Consider the following 16358-nt stretch of genomic DNA (forward strand, 5'->3'; position numbering starts at 1 on the left):
AATTTATCCCAGTCAAATCCACACATTCTATTGTTTTGTTCAAACAAAGGGCCATATTATATATAATTTTAGGATTCTGACCACACATGAAATGACATATACTGTACATTAAAACAACATAATATAATGATGACAATAGGCTATTCATCTAATGTGTGATCCATGACACTGATCTCTCTCTTTGTATAATTGACACTTAGGTAACATATGCGTTATATCCTCTATCTCTGGGGCTCTGCTAATAAAAGGATGTCCATCATAAGGATTTGGTTAAACCTTCTATATTTATCTATTCTGTCCAGCTGCTCAAATATTGATTGAGTAACTGCCCTCTAAGGTTTGGACATTTCTGTGTTTAAATATTTAGCAATTTGGAAGGGATTTCATCCATTTCAATGTGCCAGCCATATTGAGGGTGGCTTTATCTCTCTGAGCTTCAATATCCAAATTTGTTATGATCTTTTAAACTTGCTTTCCAGAGACAGTTGGATAAGACTGGGAGACCACAGCTGATGATATAATTCATCAGTTTTATAATCTAAAAGATCTCTAATTGAGATTTTGTCTTTTCTAAATATGGATTTTTATGTCTGTTAGATTCTATTAAACATATGTGTTGCATAGTACCTAAAACAGTGTATATTTAAATAATTTATCTAGATATCTTTTTTCAAATTATTTTTTTATGATGTTGTGTTCTGTATAAATTTCTTTGCTATTATTGCAACAGATAAACCAACATGACACACACACCCCAGTGGTGGGTTGCTGCCGGTTTGCTCCAGATCGGGTGAACTGGTAGTGGCGATGCCGGTGGAGTGGCTACGCCCACCCGCCTAGACGCAGAAGCGTTGCACGCAAGTGTGCATGCGCCCATGAGCGAATTGGTAGCGACGGGTTTTGAAACCCACCCCGACACACACCCATTTCAAATGAAAGGAAGAACTCTCTCTGTGTAAAAGCTGCTTAGTACAACAATTAAAACTGTTTTTCCTGAACTGAATGAGAACCTTGGTCTTCAAATTTAACTGATAATGACATTACATAGAATATGGCAACTTATAAACAAAAATTTAAGAAAACATTTAACTGCTTCAGAATATCAATTATCATTTGTTATATAATATACTGCATGAGAAATATGCAGGGGATTCATATATAAAATATATATGTTTATTTATCCCCCATTTAGCTATATGGGTAAGTTAAAAAACGTTCAGGTGGCTTATGTTCGCTCTCAAATGATTGTGGCTCATGCTTCTTTTCTATGTAACAAGGTCATTGCTTAAATTTTGGAGGAACAGGTGGATAAATCTTAATGAAATCTACAATACAATACATTTGTTTATGAAGCAAATCTTATCAACCTTGTAATTACTAAAATATTTTATTGATATTGCATGTGATATATAAGATGAGCATCTGTGATTTCTCATCGGCACTTCATTTACACAAAGGTTTTCCCTGTTCAGTCTTCTGTTTTAACTGAAGAACATTTTTATGTTAGTTTTTTTCGGATCTTAACTTTGCCTCGAGTGCAGAGAATTTAGTGATGCTATTCCACTTGACTGGAATGTTCCCAAATGCAGTTTATTGATTCATTATCTTTCCCTTTTTCTTGATGTTTAAGGGCACCCATTTCATCTTCTATCTTCTCTCCAGAACAAAAACCCCAGGTAGAGTGGGCATAAAGTAATTCAGTGAAAGTTTTACTGCTGAGTGTGGATTTGAATCTGGAATTTAGCAATCCTAATCTTGTTTTTTTATCATGACATACTGTCTTCTCACTCATCTTGGAGCTTTGGGGATTTGTATGAAGATGTAATTGATAGAGTGCAATCTAAATAATAGGAATCTGCAGCCAATGAGTCAACACTGTTTCCAATAACAGATGCATGAGATCATTAATGGTTGTCCAAGCAGAATTGCCCACAATGGATCCTGCAGATAAAAAAAGGGACCAAATGTCAGTTTGTTTCCAGTTTCTATCCAATGAGTCAAAACCACTAGTTTAAAGTCCCAAAATTCTGCACATGCAATAGAGATTTATTTCGGAGTTTTTTGTATTGATTTCTGTCATACTTTTTAAATGGATAGATTATCTATCATCAACTTGTGTCTACTCTTAGCGACCACATAAGTACATTTTTTGCAAGACAAGTCTGTCCTTAATCTGGTCCTTTACATCTTCCAACAGTGCAACTGTTAATCATTATAATTCAGTCCATCCACCTGGTTGCTGGTGGTTTTTCTTCTTGTTCCTTCTTAACTTTTCAAGAATGCTGGGCTTTTCAAGAGAGCAAGGTCTCTGATAATGTGTTCAAAATATGGTCAAATTTGGCTCTGGTCAAATTACCTCTGGTGAATTACCTCTGGTGAATTACAATTCACTTGTGCCTCAAGTGAAAATTCTGAATTTGTTCTGATCTACTTCCATCATGGCATCCTAAATCCTGACATCCAATCCTATAAGGCAGAAGCAATCCACCATTTCAGTATATTCCTTATCAATTCTAAGTCTGATTGCTGTATTTATTGTCATTAATTTATCTATATTTACTTTTTGTTCTTTTTCTCCCCATTAGCTCTTTGACTTTCATGACTAGAGCCTGCAGATGATTTTACTTTTTCAGCTAATAGAGTAATAATGTCAGCATAGTGCAGTTTATTGAGGTTTCTCACTCCCATTTTATTAAAAAATAATGTACTGTAAACAAATATCTGAACAAAAGGAATCTGCCATTCATAAGTCTGAAGATCTGTAGATAGTTTAATGCTGTAGATAGTTTAATACTTCAATAGAGAAAGCATACTGACATATACTTCCCTATAAAAAATCAGCATGTGATTCACTAGCCTTTAAAAGGCTAATGTGGTGTCTAAAATGAACTTTGATCAGAAATATGTGACATGAGCTAAGTAGTTTATATTAAACAAGCTGTATTTTCTCAGCTTCAGTCTACATCTGCAATACATGGATCATAATATGTGGTGGAACATTACAAGAAAATAAAGTATTGCATGTGATAAGTGCTGCATTTTGTTTGACAATTGAAATTGTTTTATCAATACCAATGTTATTATTGATTCCTCTCTACATTAAGTGAAGTGGTTATTTGACTTCAATAAGCTAAACAGAAGCTAAAGATCTGTTGTACATGCAAAAAAAGAGCCAGTTTGTATAATGGTTAAGGAGGTGGCCTAGAAACCAAGAAACTCTGATTTCTAGTCCTGGCTCAGGCATGAAAAACTGGGTGGATGATTTTGGGTCATTCACTCTATCTCAGCACAATTCATTTCACAGGATTGTTGTGGGGGAAATAGGAAGAGGAAGGTGCATAAGGTATGTTTGCTGCTTTGTTGTATATGAAAAAAATAAAAATCTTTTAAAAATATTCATGTATTAACAGGCAAGGATCAAAATAAAAATAACAATAAACAATATCTAATAAAGTAGCCAATAAATCAATATAAAAAAGATCTGATTTATCTGTCTTGCTTGGCCCCATAAATAATTCCCTTTGCTGGCATTTTAATATGATAGACCCTGTGATTTTAAGGACAAAGAGATTAATACTGAAGAATGGAGTTTGGCTAAACTGACCTTTAATTTGACCTTTCAGATTTAAACAAACAGCTCAATGTTGGCAATTCAGAGGGAACACTAACTTTCTAGGGAAGAAGGGGCACAGCATGATTAATATTTGTTTGTTGTGAAAATCCCCACTTTAAACAATCAGAGTGGAAATAAATATAAGAAAACATCTTGTATTGACACGTGCAACTTCACTGATCATTGGGATTTTGGCCCCCAGAATGAAAAAGACCCCTGAACTAATCAAGGTTAGGATTACATGCCCACAGAAATATTATATAGGAATGATAAATAAAGCAATGTAAATTCTATCTTTATAGTTGTAAATGTAACACTATATAACTTTATGGGATGCTTCTGCTATGGTCTGATCCCTTTAAATTCTACATTCCTACAAAGGCACCAAATCCTCCCTCTTCTACTTGTACTATTACCCTCAAACATAAATAATGTCTATTGTACCCATGTATCAGGGAAAGGGCAACATACTGTTTTATATTCAGTTTTTTTCCTCAATACCAGAATGCGGCCGCGCGGGGGATTATGGGAGCGACGAGGCTGTCCCATGTGACACCTCTCCTGCGCGAGCTGCACTGGCTTCCTGTGGTCTTCCGGGTGCGCTTCAAGGTGTTGGTGACCACCTTTAAAGCGCTCCATGGCTTAGGGCCGGGGTATCTACGAGACCGTCTTCTGCCGCCAATAGCCTCCCACCGGCCAGTTCGCTCGTACAGAGAGGGCCTCCTCAAGATGCCATCGGCCAGACAATGTCGGCTGGCGACCCCCAGGGGGAGACCCTTCTCTGTAGCGGCACCTGCCCTCTGGAATGACCTACCCCCAGAGATACGCATGATACCAGACCTCCGGACTTTTTGTCGGGCCCTGAAAACACATCTATTTCATCTAGCCGGGCTGGCTTGATCCCATCCTTGTGGTTTTAATTTGTAATTGGTTTTAATTGGGTTGTTTTAAATTGATGGCCAAAATTATTTAATGTTTTTTTTTGAACTGTTTTTAAATTTTATATGTTGTGTTTTACCGTGGCTGTTCATCGCCCTGAGTCCTGTTGGAGAAGGGCAGTATACAAATTAAATTAAAAAAAAATACGTATTACAGAATCATAAGTAAGGGGTAGAACATTGTTTGTTCCCCACAATTTAGATACTTTATTTGTATGCTATTTCTGAAGGCTCTGCTAATGATATTTTGGATAAATTGCCCAGCAGTTGAACTGATTTTAAAGTAGCTGTCAGTTTCTGTCCTGATAGTGATAATTTCCCATTTATTGCAAGATTTACTTTTAACACTTTAATATATAGGCAGGACCATAAATATGTGAAAGAGTCTGCCCATGCTCATGACTCTCCAATAAAATGGAGCAATTTTGAGTAGTTTGATAGTTCTTTAATATACCTCAAACATCCCACTTTAAACAATCTAGGGGAGGTGCAAATAATGTTTCTGATACTCAGAATCAGAAACATTATTTGTATCTCCCCTAGATTGTTTAAAGTGGGATGCACTACCTAATTTACTCCTACATGTAGGAACTCTTAATGTCCAGTGTCACTTCTGGTCAGAAATCTACCACTAATTTCTCCAACTCTCTCACTTGGGTCAAATCTTAGTTAATGCACGTAGAAGCTCTAGATGTAATTCTCAGAATATATTGTACATTCTGAGCTAAAAAAAAACTAACTATAAGAGTATACTAAAAATGAAGGAACCAATATTTATGTGGATATGATCGACCATGCATGAATTTGATGTGGATATGATCAACCTTGGATGAAAATTCTACTGTTTTCTAGTACCTTGTTGACATTTCAGCTCCAAAATCTGGGATTGGAGTTTAATCCCTTCAGAGAAATGGATCATATTTTTTTAGAGTCACTGAACATTGCAGCTAGAGAATTGCATATGACAGCAGTAGTTTTGGATTCTTTCTCTGATTGATCTCCTGTGTCTAGTTTAGATACTATCAAATTTACTCCACTAATGAAATAAATACTGGGGTGGACTCTATCCTATAGAATTCTAAAATAAAAACCTGACTGATTATTGCCAGTGCTGGCCATGTTAATCAGCCTTTATAGATTTCTAAACAGTGGGATCTTTTTAAAACAAACACTTAAAAAAAAAGACAACTCAGCTAATTTGCAAGTAATTCTGTTAAATCTAAATAAATTTTAAGGGCCAGATTGAGGACAGATAATGCTGGAAAAAGTTTTATCTTTGTGGCACTAAAAGGTTGACACCAGCTTGATGGCATATAAACAGCCATTTTTGAATCTTTATGTGAAACTGCATATTGGATGATCAAAGAGAAAGTGCTAGATGAGTATCAAGTTGGCTTTAGACTTGATTAATCTTGATTAAGATTTGATCAATATATTATTGTATAATTTGACAGAAAATTTCTTTAACATAAAATTATCTAACAGAGGAATTCTGCAGTGCTAGCTACATTGATCTGATAGAAGCTTTTAATTTAATCCTCTGAAAAAGGACATTTTTATTTTTAAAATTTTTACCTTTATTATTTTTATAAATAATGCAAGGCAGCCAGCACACCTCTATTTTTGTCACAAAGACAACAGGTGAGTTGGACTGAGAGAGAGTAAGTGTCCCAAAGTCATCCAGCCACCTTTTATGCCTAAAATGGAACGAGACTCACAGTTTCCTGGTTTCTTACTCTGATTTGTCATGATGCTGCCTAAGGACCCACTTTAAAAATATTTAAATTTTTTCATTCTGTCTTTATTATTTTTTATAAAAAACTCAAGGCGGCAAACATACCTAATCCTTCTTTGTCCCCTGTTTTCCCAAATAAAAACCCTGCGAGATGAGTTGTGAAAGACTGTGACTGGGCCCAGATTAACCAAGCTGCCTTTCATGTCTAAGGCAGGTCTAGAATTCACAGTCTTGGTTTTTAATTTGATGGTAGAATTCACATTCTAGGATATCCTAGAAGTAGCTTTATCACTATAAATCAGTGTCTCTTGGTTTATAATCTGATGCCTTAACCACTAGACCAGTGGTTCTCAACATTTTCTTCACCATGGACCTCCATGGAGCTAGTTGGAACCCTGAGTCCCTCCCTTTGCCTTTTTAACTAATTTCTAACAGCCTCCTTTTAAATTCTAGATTTTCTAATTTTTTAATTTTATATACTGTCCTTATATTTTAACATTTTATTAAACACCATCCAAAGTCCCTCCCTGAGGAGATGAGCAGTTCAAAAATGTGTCAAACAAACAAACAAATATTTCTTCAAAGAGAGGTTGGAATTGGCGGGTTGAATATATTTGTTTCAGGTCACAATCAGAAATAGAGTTAATCAGCACTATTTTTCCTTAGACTCTTTACCATTGTCTACTCATATTTCCAAAGTAAGGTAGAAGGACTTCTATCAATCATATCTCTGAAAAATATATGTAGGAATTTTTCATTCTTGCTAACTTAATAGTTAAGCCTAGGTGCAATTTCTCTTATCTACCTATAAAGATATCTCTAGTAAAAAATGCTTACAGTTCTATTTTTACCTAGGCAGTTATCTATCTTAACAGCATTGGTTTTTGCTGAGAGCTAGTCAGAAATTCAAGCATATATTATGTTGGTACAAATACTTTGGGGGACTGAATAAATTAGATGTTTAAAACTCATTGTACTTGGCAAAATGCAATTTTTCCCCCCACTGGAGCTGCCTGTCAGTGTTTTTTTTCCCCTAACAACTGCAGGTTTCCTACATGAAGAATAGACAAGTTAGGCTTTCATTAGAATTACTTACGGTACTTGTAAAAATCTGATAACACTATATTAATTGTGGTTAGCAAGGAGAGACAACTGCTTATAAATATTTTCTTTTACCTTATTAATCAGATCGGAACTCATCTGATTAGCTTTTTTTAACTCATTATTTCCTGTGAATGGTGATGGCAGGGTATCTAGAATTCCAGTAAAGAAATTAAAGAATGTTGTTGACAATATGAAATAGAGGGGATATTCAAATGCCTGCAGACTTCCCTCCAGAAGAGCTAAGTACTTTTGAAGATTAATCTAAAGATCCACTGCTTGGGTGGAACTGTTTGCTTAGTGAATATAATCTATTTTAAAATGCCTAAATAGAAGTATTCTCCCTCCCCACTTTTTCGCTGTCCAGTTTAATCTCCCCCCTCATTTCCCTCCAGTTTTGTTTTGCCTTTTCCCCTTTTTCTTCCACTCCCAGGACAGTGTCACCCTAGAGATGGCTGCTACATGGCTACCTAATGATAAAGGTGAAAAAAATAAGAATGTTTGGCCATCCTTATCACTGTAAGATAGAGGCTCAAATAAATGTTCAGTCTGATGCTCTCTTCATTGTCCTCCAGGAGTCATGGAGTGATCGTTGTCTCTTCTACTGTTTCATTACTTGGAGTTTCTCTGTAAACAACAAAACCCAGACTCTGACATTCCTTATAAAAAAAGGATTATTTTCTTCCAGAATAATCTTTTTGGCTATCCCCCATAGAAACGTAGTAAGAAACGTTATCTGGTGGCCGCCTGGGACAGTGCAGCCACTGGGGCTTTGGACCGCGTCGTGCCTTTGCGGCCTCTGACCCGGCACTGAACTCACCTAGTTCCTTGGTTCTCTGAGGAGCTGAGGGAGATGAAGCGCCGGAAAAGACGCCTGGAGAGTGGTTGGAGGACCAGCCATTCCGAATCCGACCGAACACTGGTGAGGTCTCATATTAAGACCTACCTAAAACTGGCAAAATCTAGCTATTTTGCCACCCTTATTGCATCATCAGATAATTGCCCAGCCACCCTGTTTAGGGTGACCCGCTCCCTCCTCCATCTGGGAGCGCGGGATGATCCCTTGCAGGGTCGAGCTGAGGATTTTGTGCAGTATCTGCATGACAAGATTGCCAGATTCGGGAAGGCCTGGCCTCTGACTGGGTAAGTCCAGACGAGATGACTGAGGCAGGTCTTGAGAGTGTTATCTGGGAGGAGTTCGATCCTGTGGCTTCCAAGGACATGGACAGGATTCTGGGACGGCTGAACGCGACCACATGTTTATTGGACCCGTATCCCTCCTGGTTGGTGATGGCTTCCCGGGAGGTTACACGAGGCTGGCTCCAGAGGATTATTAACGCTTCCTTGAGCGAGGGTGTCCTACCGGCCGCCTTGAAAGAAGTGGTGGTGAGGCCCCTCCTCAAGAAGCCCCCTCTGGATCCGGCTGTTTTGGCTAACTATCGTCTAGTCTCCAACCTTTGTTTTATTGCAAAGGTTGTTAAGAGTGTGGTGGCGCGGCAGCTTCCACAGTACCTGGATGAAGCTGTCTATCTAGATCCGCTCCAGTCCGGCTTCAGGCCTGGGTACAGCACGGAAACGGCATTGGTCACATTGGTGGATGATCTCTGGAGGGCTCGGGATAGGGGTTGCTCCTCTATCCTGGTCCTGTTAGATCTCTCAGTGGCTTTTGATACCATTGGCCATGGTATCATATTGCACCGGTTGGAGGGGTTGGGGGTGGGGGGCACCGTTTTGCGGTGGTTCTCCTCCTACCTCTCTGACCGGTCGCAATCTGTGTTGGCAGGGGGGCAGCGGTTGACCCCGAGGTGCCTTGTTTGTGGGGTGCTGCAAGGGTCGGTCTTCTCGCCTCTTCTATTCAACATTTATGTAAAGCCGCTGGGTGAGATCATCCGTGGCTTTGGGGTGGAGTTCCATCAGTATGCTGATGACACTCAGCTGTACATCCCCACCCCAGGCCACCCCATCGATGCCCTTGAAGTGATGTCCCGGTGCCTGGAGGCCGTGTGGGCCTGGATGGGGAGAAACAGGCTCCGACTCAACCCTTCCAAGACTGAGTGGCTGTGGCTTCCGGCGTCCCGATATAGCCAGCTGGTACCATCGCTGGTTATTGGGGGTGAATCTTTGGCACTCATGGAAAGGGCTCGCAACTTGGGTGTCCTCCTGGATACACAGCTGTCTTTAGAAGAGCATATGACGGCTGTGGCCAGGGGGGCTTTTTATCAGGTCCGGCTGATAACACCAGTTGTGTCCCTTTCTAGATCGGGATTCCCTACGCACGGTCACTCAGGCACTCGTCACTTCCCGCCTGGACTACTGCAATGCTCTCTACATGGGGCTCCCCTTGGGGTGCACCTGGAGGCTCCAGTTGGTCCAGAATGCGGCCGCACGGGGGATTATGGGAGCGACGGGGCACTCCCATGTGACACCTCTCCTGCGCGAGCTGCACTGGCTTCCTGTGGTCTTCCGGGTGCGCTTCAAGGTGTTGGTGACCACCTTTAAAGCGCTCCATGGCTTAGGGCCGGGGTATCTACGAGACCGCCTTCTGCTGCCAATAGCCTCCCACCGGCCAGTTCTCTCACACAGAGAGGGCCTCCTCAGGGTGCCGTTGGCCAGACAATGTCGGCTGGCGACCCCCAGGGGGAGAGCCTTCTCTGTGGCAGCACCTGCCCTCTGGAACGACCTACCCCCAGAGATACGCACGGTACCAGACCTCTGGACTTTTCGTCGGACCCTGAAAACACATCTATTTCATCTAGCCGGGCTGGCTTGATCCCATCCTTGTGGTTTTAATTTGTAATTGGTTTTAACTGGGTTGTTTTAAATTGATGGACAAAATTATTTAATGTCTTTTAAACTGCTTGTAAATTTCATATGTTTTGTTTTACCATGGCTGTTCACCGCCCTGAGTCCTGTTGGAGAAGGGCGGTATACAAATAAAATAAAATAAAAACAAATAAAATAAATAAATATAATTATTGGTGCTGAATTGAAATTTCTGAGTAAATTCATATTTTAATCATACTGGACTTTTTATTTATAAGACTTAAAACTTAAGTATATTGGATTTTTATTTATAAAACATAAAACTTATGGATATTAAATCAAAAACCATTGCAGCCTTGAAACTTTAGAGAAGAAGAAAAAAATAGATTCAGCAGCTGCTTTGGCAGCTCACCCTATTGTACTTTATTTGTTCATGATTTCAGAAAAGAAAAAAAAAACAGTATCCAATATTAATTTAAAAATGAGAGTGAATAAAGGATTCCTTTGATTTCCATTAAGCATTTTTACAAAATATGAGAAAATTTCATTTTACTATCTGCAGAAAAAATATAGCATTGTACTAAATAAATAATCTATAATGGGTTTCAGAAATTTCTAATGTACCATAGCAAAGACCATTTATGAATCTACAAGGCTATTCAAGTGATTTTAGTAGTTTGAATATGCATTCAGAATGTCAATTAGTTATCTAATAAACTTCATCTTTTGTCAAACCACATTGTGTAAAATGAATAATCAGAGATACAATTTTCTGGAGCTACTTGCCTGTTGATGGTTCTGTACTTAAAAGGAAATTGAAAAATACCACTAAAGGAGGTAACAAAAGCCTGGTTTTAAAAAGCATCGTTATAAAATGCCAATGAGAAAAGGGCAAAGTAGTACATGTCTTATGTCACCCGGTGGAAAATGATTTGTACTGGAAACATTTCTGGCTTCAATAGACTTATAAATAACTTTAATTTCCTTGAGATGTAAAAGTACAGCTAAATATTCAAGTTGATCGTGTATAATCTCATGAAGAGATTTAGTATATAGAAATATGTACAATTGAGAATAAAAACTATGTAGTTTTATACTGATGGCACTCGTCACTTCCCGCCTCATTAATAATGAGATAATGCTACATTGTTGCAACTTTTCAACTGTGAGGCTAGATACAGGCAGGCCTCGCTCACCAAGCATTTGTTCAGTGCTTGAATTTACAATGGTGTTAAAAAAACAACAGTTATGACTACTCTTTAAAGTTGTGACCATTGCAGCATCCTTGCACTGATACGTTTACAATTCAGACACTTGAGAAGTGATGCAAATGCATTTATGACAGTTATAGCACCCCATGGTCATGTGATTGGCACTTGTGACATTCACAGGTGGCTTCTGAGAAGCCAAGCCAAGCAGGGAACTCAATAGGAAGTCGTAAATTGTGGTCACGTGACATCATGCTTAAGGACATGCAGTGATTTGCTTAAGAACTGTAGCCAGAACTGACATAAATTAGTGTGGTCACATGGCATCACGCTTAATGACCACATCTCTTAGTGACAGAGTTGTTGGTCCCACTTGTGACTTGGTAAGTGAAAACTACCTATAGTAGTTCAGTCCTGTATTTTGGTCATCAATAACAGAAGAATTTTGAAAGTCAGAGAATCAGTTATTCTACTGATTATGTCATCTTACTTTGCCATCCCTTAAATAGGAAATCAGGAAAATAAAATAAGAGTTAAAAAGATGAAAACTACCTATAGAAATAGTGGATTATAGACAAATTGATTGTAAGTAAGAAATTGATACATTCTTTTGTAATTAAAACAAACTCTTTTTATAATAAAAATACTTTCCCTAAATAATTAGTACTGTATGTGTGTACCCTGCTTGTCCATACTACTTTCAAATGATAATAACGACTGATGAATGAAGATTAATGTTTTCTGGTGAACTTAATGGGACCTGACTTTTATTCTTCATTTTGAGTCCATTGATACTATATAGCAGTAGTAGGAATTTTATTGTCTTGCATATTTAATTGTGTTGTTGTAAAGCAACCGTAAATGTCAGCTGGAATAAAACACAAAATCGCTTACCAAAAGAGTTTGAAGGTGGAATATGAAGAGATTTACTGTGAACAGAACCTTGTGATTTTAAAATAGAATTAAAACATGCTTTTAAAATATTTATTAAAGTGTAATCTAGTGTTAAAGTGTGGATATATTTTCGTGGAATGAACACCACTGACATTGACAAATTCACCATCAGTCAATTGCAAAAGGCAGCTTTACTCGGAACAGCTTATATCCTGGACAATATCTGTAACATTATCAAACAGCCACTTCTGCCTATCCCAGCCAGATTACTAGCAGGAAAATAATTATTGCAGGGCAATGCTATTGTTCAATTACTGTATTGCTTATTAGTAGTATTGGGTCCAACTGAAGTCTTGGGATGTGGGGACATAAATAGCTCTGAAATAAATAAAAAATGACCTGATGTAGCTGGTAAAATCCTTCAGACAATTAATTGAGTTAATTATTTCTATCTGAGAACCATATAAGTAAGCTAGTAAATTATGTTTTTATTTCACATTTGAATTGTTTCTGTGACAAATAAAACATACATTATTCTTTATCGTTTGTTATTATTTTACTTTAAAGCTTTTTTCACATGCTGGTGAAACAAAATGGGTATTTTCAGTTATACTGTTATATAATTCATAACTCTTTTGTACTTTGTTTCAAATGGAATGGTATTAAAACATGCAAATTTAAACAATTTCACCTAACAAAACATGTGGAAGTAGGACAAAGTTTCCTTAATAAGACTTTCTAATTTTGCTCTATATGCTTAATTAAATATCTCTGCCCCATAACACTTGAATTGCACTTTGTGCCAGATTTTGCATTGCATATTTTAAATGAAAACAAATATTTACTGCTTATGTAGGCTGTGCAAGGTCGTTCTATTACACAACAAGATAGAGACTTGCGTGTTGACTTGGGATTTCGAGGAATGCCAATGACAGAAGAACAGAGGCGACAATTCAGCCCAGGTCCACGAACAACAATGTTCCGTATTCCAGAATTTAAATGGTCCCCCATGCACCAGAGATTACTGACTGATCTACTATTTGCTTTAGAAACTGATGTGCATGTTTGGAGAAGGTAAGAGACCATTCATTTTCTAATAATGAGTGTGGTAAAACACATACAGGTTTCTTTAATACCCTTACGGGTTTCTTTTTAGCATTCTAAGTCTACTTGCTGAGGTCTAGATACCAGTTGGGCAGAACTACATGAGGCAAAGTCTTACCTAGTGAGGCAAAGTCTTACCTAGTGAACTATGTGAGGCAAAAGTGAGGCAAAGACTTAACTAGAGAACTATGCTTTTTTTTTTTTTGAAATTGTGGAACTTGACAAAATGGATAGGTTGTTCTATGATATAAGCTTTGACACCTGTAGGCTAGATTCATATCCAATCTGGCTCATTTGGATGAGGAGAACAGCTGGACTCTGCTGTATGGTTAATGCTAACTGCCTTGATAGAATCCGTGCTGTACACTTTCTCTAAAACCAGTCTCTCCATTCTGCTGCATGAGATTTCTGCCTCCAACCTTTTTTCTGGAAGGAGGGTTGTGGGAAATAAGGATCCTAAAGAAATTGATTATCTAGATCAGGGGTGTCAAACTCGCATCGTCACGGCATCGTCACGTGATATATTGTCATTTTTTTCCCTCTTTGCTAAACCGGGCGCAGCTGTGGCCAGCGTGTGATGCATCCGGCCTGTGGCCCGTGAGTTTGACAGCCCTGATCTAGGTTCAGGCTCCATCATGAGATGGAAACAACATTGTACAGCAGATAAGTTCCATTGGAGGCTGAATAGGAGGAATGTACCATTCGCTACCATTGACCACAATATCCTGAGCAGCCAGCAAGGGCAGAGGGAATATTTTGTAGTGATTCCAGGGGCAGTTAGGGGTATTCTATAGTATGTCAACTGTACTGGTTAATAGTGGGATTCTGAGTGCAATTCAAGGTATTAGTTGTCATCTGTAAAGCCTTTAAGGCTTTAACTTTCCCCCCAGGCTCTGGGGTCAGTGTGTGTTGGTTTGTTGTTACAGTGTTTGCTGTTTCCATGCTGAGCGTCTCTTTTTGTTTTTGATTGTAGTTTGAATGTTTGTTTTTAATCTATGCATTGCTGAAAATGCATTTAGAGATTACTTTGGTAAAGGAATGAAAGAGCTTTTAAGGACAGGAGGAAGGAACAAGCCTAAACAGTCAAGAAATTGAAGCATTTTTGAGAATGGAACTCAAATCAAAATACCTCATTTTGCTTTTTTTTTAATGTAAAATGGGAGAGAGAAACTTGGCTTTCAAAATTCTGTTATTATACACTACAGCCATAAAGTTGAATTCTTGGAAATCCTTTTCTTGGTTTGGCTTATCTGAAAGGACTGATATTAAACTTGTAAGCCTCACAAATTTCTCAACACAGAGGCATCAAACCTTGCTTTTAGAACTTGAAGATGGCAACAGATCCTTGGGCATCCCACTTTCTATAGAACGAGTTGTCAAGACATTGTTCCAAGCAACAGTAAGTGAAATCACATCATGGACTTGCACCATGCAATGCACAGTGCCATGCTACAACTAACATAGCAATTGGGGAAAAAAACTTGCTTCAACCAGAAGCTGTCCTATAACTTGTGGCTTCATTTTCATGGAAATTACTGGAAAACAAATGGGAAAGGGAGAGGTGCTCAGGATCAGTATCTGACTCCCAATTCAATGTTAATTTTTAATGGAGAAATTGGCCAGAGGAATTCATCACAGAGACCTCTAAGATTGCCTTTGTTCTTAATCTACTGAAAGATGGGGTTACAACAGATTGTGTCCCTCATTGAGGATAATGATCTACTATTGGATAATTTTAATTCTCATGTAAAGTTTTAGAGCTGCTTATGATAACTTATCCAAGATATCAGTAGCAAATTGGAAGAGTCGAAAGGTGAGCCTAAACATAACTGAGTTTGTGAACATGTAGTTTATTTTCAGCTGTATGCCAGAGATGTGGATAAGAGTGAAGTTGCTCAGATTGAGAAGGAAACTTGCTGATGAACAGATACACACCAGAAAATTTGGAAGAATTATTCCAACAGTGTTGGTTATAAGATGTGTGGTTATATAAATGTTTTAAATAAAAAAATAGTAATGTGTTAATTAAAGGGTGACTGAAGGAATTGAGACATAGAGGAAATAATTTTACATCCTCTCTTCACTCCAGTCTCATCCTCTGTGGCTTTTTTATCTATCTGGGGAGAATTCACAACCTTTCTTTGACTCAATCACCCTTTCTTGTGGCCTCCTTGGCCTCCAGTTCTGGACAAGTGCAGTGAAGAGGTCCCTGTTCTCAGGAGAGATAAAGAGAATGTGTGATTTCAATTTGTATTTCTATTGTAGAAGCTTAGGATACCTAACTAAGATGTACATGGTTAAAGTACAGACAATCTGAGCCAGTTACATATTGCTGCAGCATGGAACTGCAACAGGGGTGGGTTCCACTTACTTTTGCTACCAGTTCGCAATGGGAGCATGCACACATGCTCCCTATGCTTGCTCGCTCGTGGCGCTTCTGCGCATGCACAGAGTGTCCATGATGACGTCCAGACGGGTGGGCGGAGCCGCCATTACTACCGGTTCTCAAGATCCGGACCAAACCGGTAGCAACTCACCACTGAACTGCAGGCCATACAACAAGCTAGTGTCTGAATCTCTCCAGAACTTCATTTCAGGAAGTTTCTTAGACTCCACTTCCATAAGCTTGGCACAGAAGCTCTCAGACAATTAAGAAGTCACAGAACTGACAAAAAGCAAGTGCTCTTTATTATTCTTATTATTCTTTATACATTCTCTGATGTAGAAATATAGCTGTCTACTCCTTCAGACTTTGGTATAACAACGAAAATCATATGAATTGCTCACACTAGAGAAAGCCAAGCTTGTGGAAACAATTGCCAGGCAATTGCTTTGAGCTGCTCCTGTTTTGCAATGCACTATTCCTCTACAGCTGAAAATAAATTAATATATGGAATTTTTGTCATTCTGCATCACAGGTTATATTCATGTCTAGTATTGGGCATAAATTGGATGTAATGTCCATGGGGAGCAAGACACAATATCTTTCCATATCAAAAGTC

The 16358-nt window shown here is 38.5% G+C and overlaps 1 protein-coding gene across 4 annotated transcripts in view; it reads left to right on the forward strand.

Annotated features, from left to right (window-relative positions):
- Positions 1-16358, forward strand: part of NBEA (neurobeachin) — a 365883-nt gene that overhangs the window by 67345 nt on the left and 282180 nt on the right. For all 4 annotated transcript variants that reach the window (XM_087894770.1, XM_087894771.1, XM_087894772.1 and 1 more), the window contains exon 23: positions 13109-13326. In XM_087894770.1, the coding sequence (XP_087750896.1) occupies positions 13109-13326 (218 nt within the window). The remainder of the gene's footprint in view (positions 1-13108; positions 13327-16358) is intronic.

Source organism: Pantherophis guttatus, chromosome 5, assembly GCF_059756535.1.
Source record: "Pantherophis guttatus breed Tessera chromosome 5, ASM5975653v1, whole genome shotgun sequence".
In the NCBI taxonomy this organism is placed as follows: Eukaryota; Metazoa; Chordata; class Lepidosauria; order Squamata; family Colubridae; genus Pantherophis; species Pantherophis guttatus.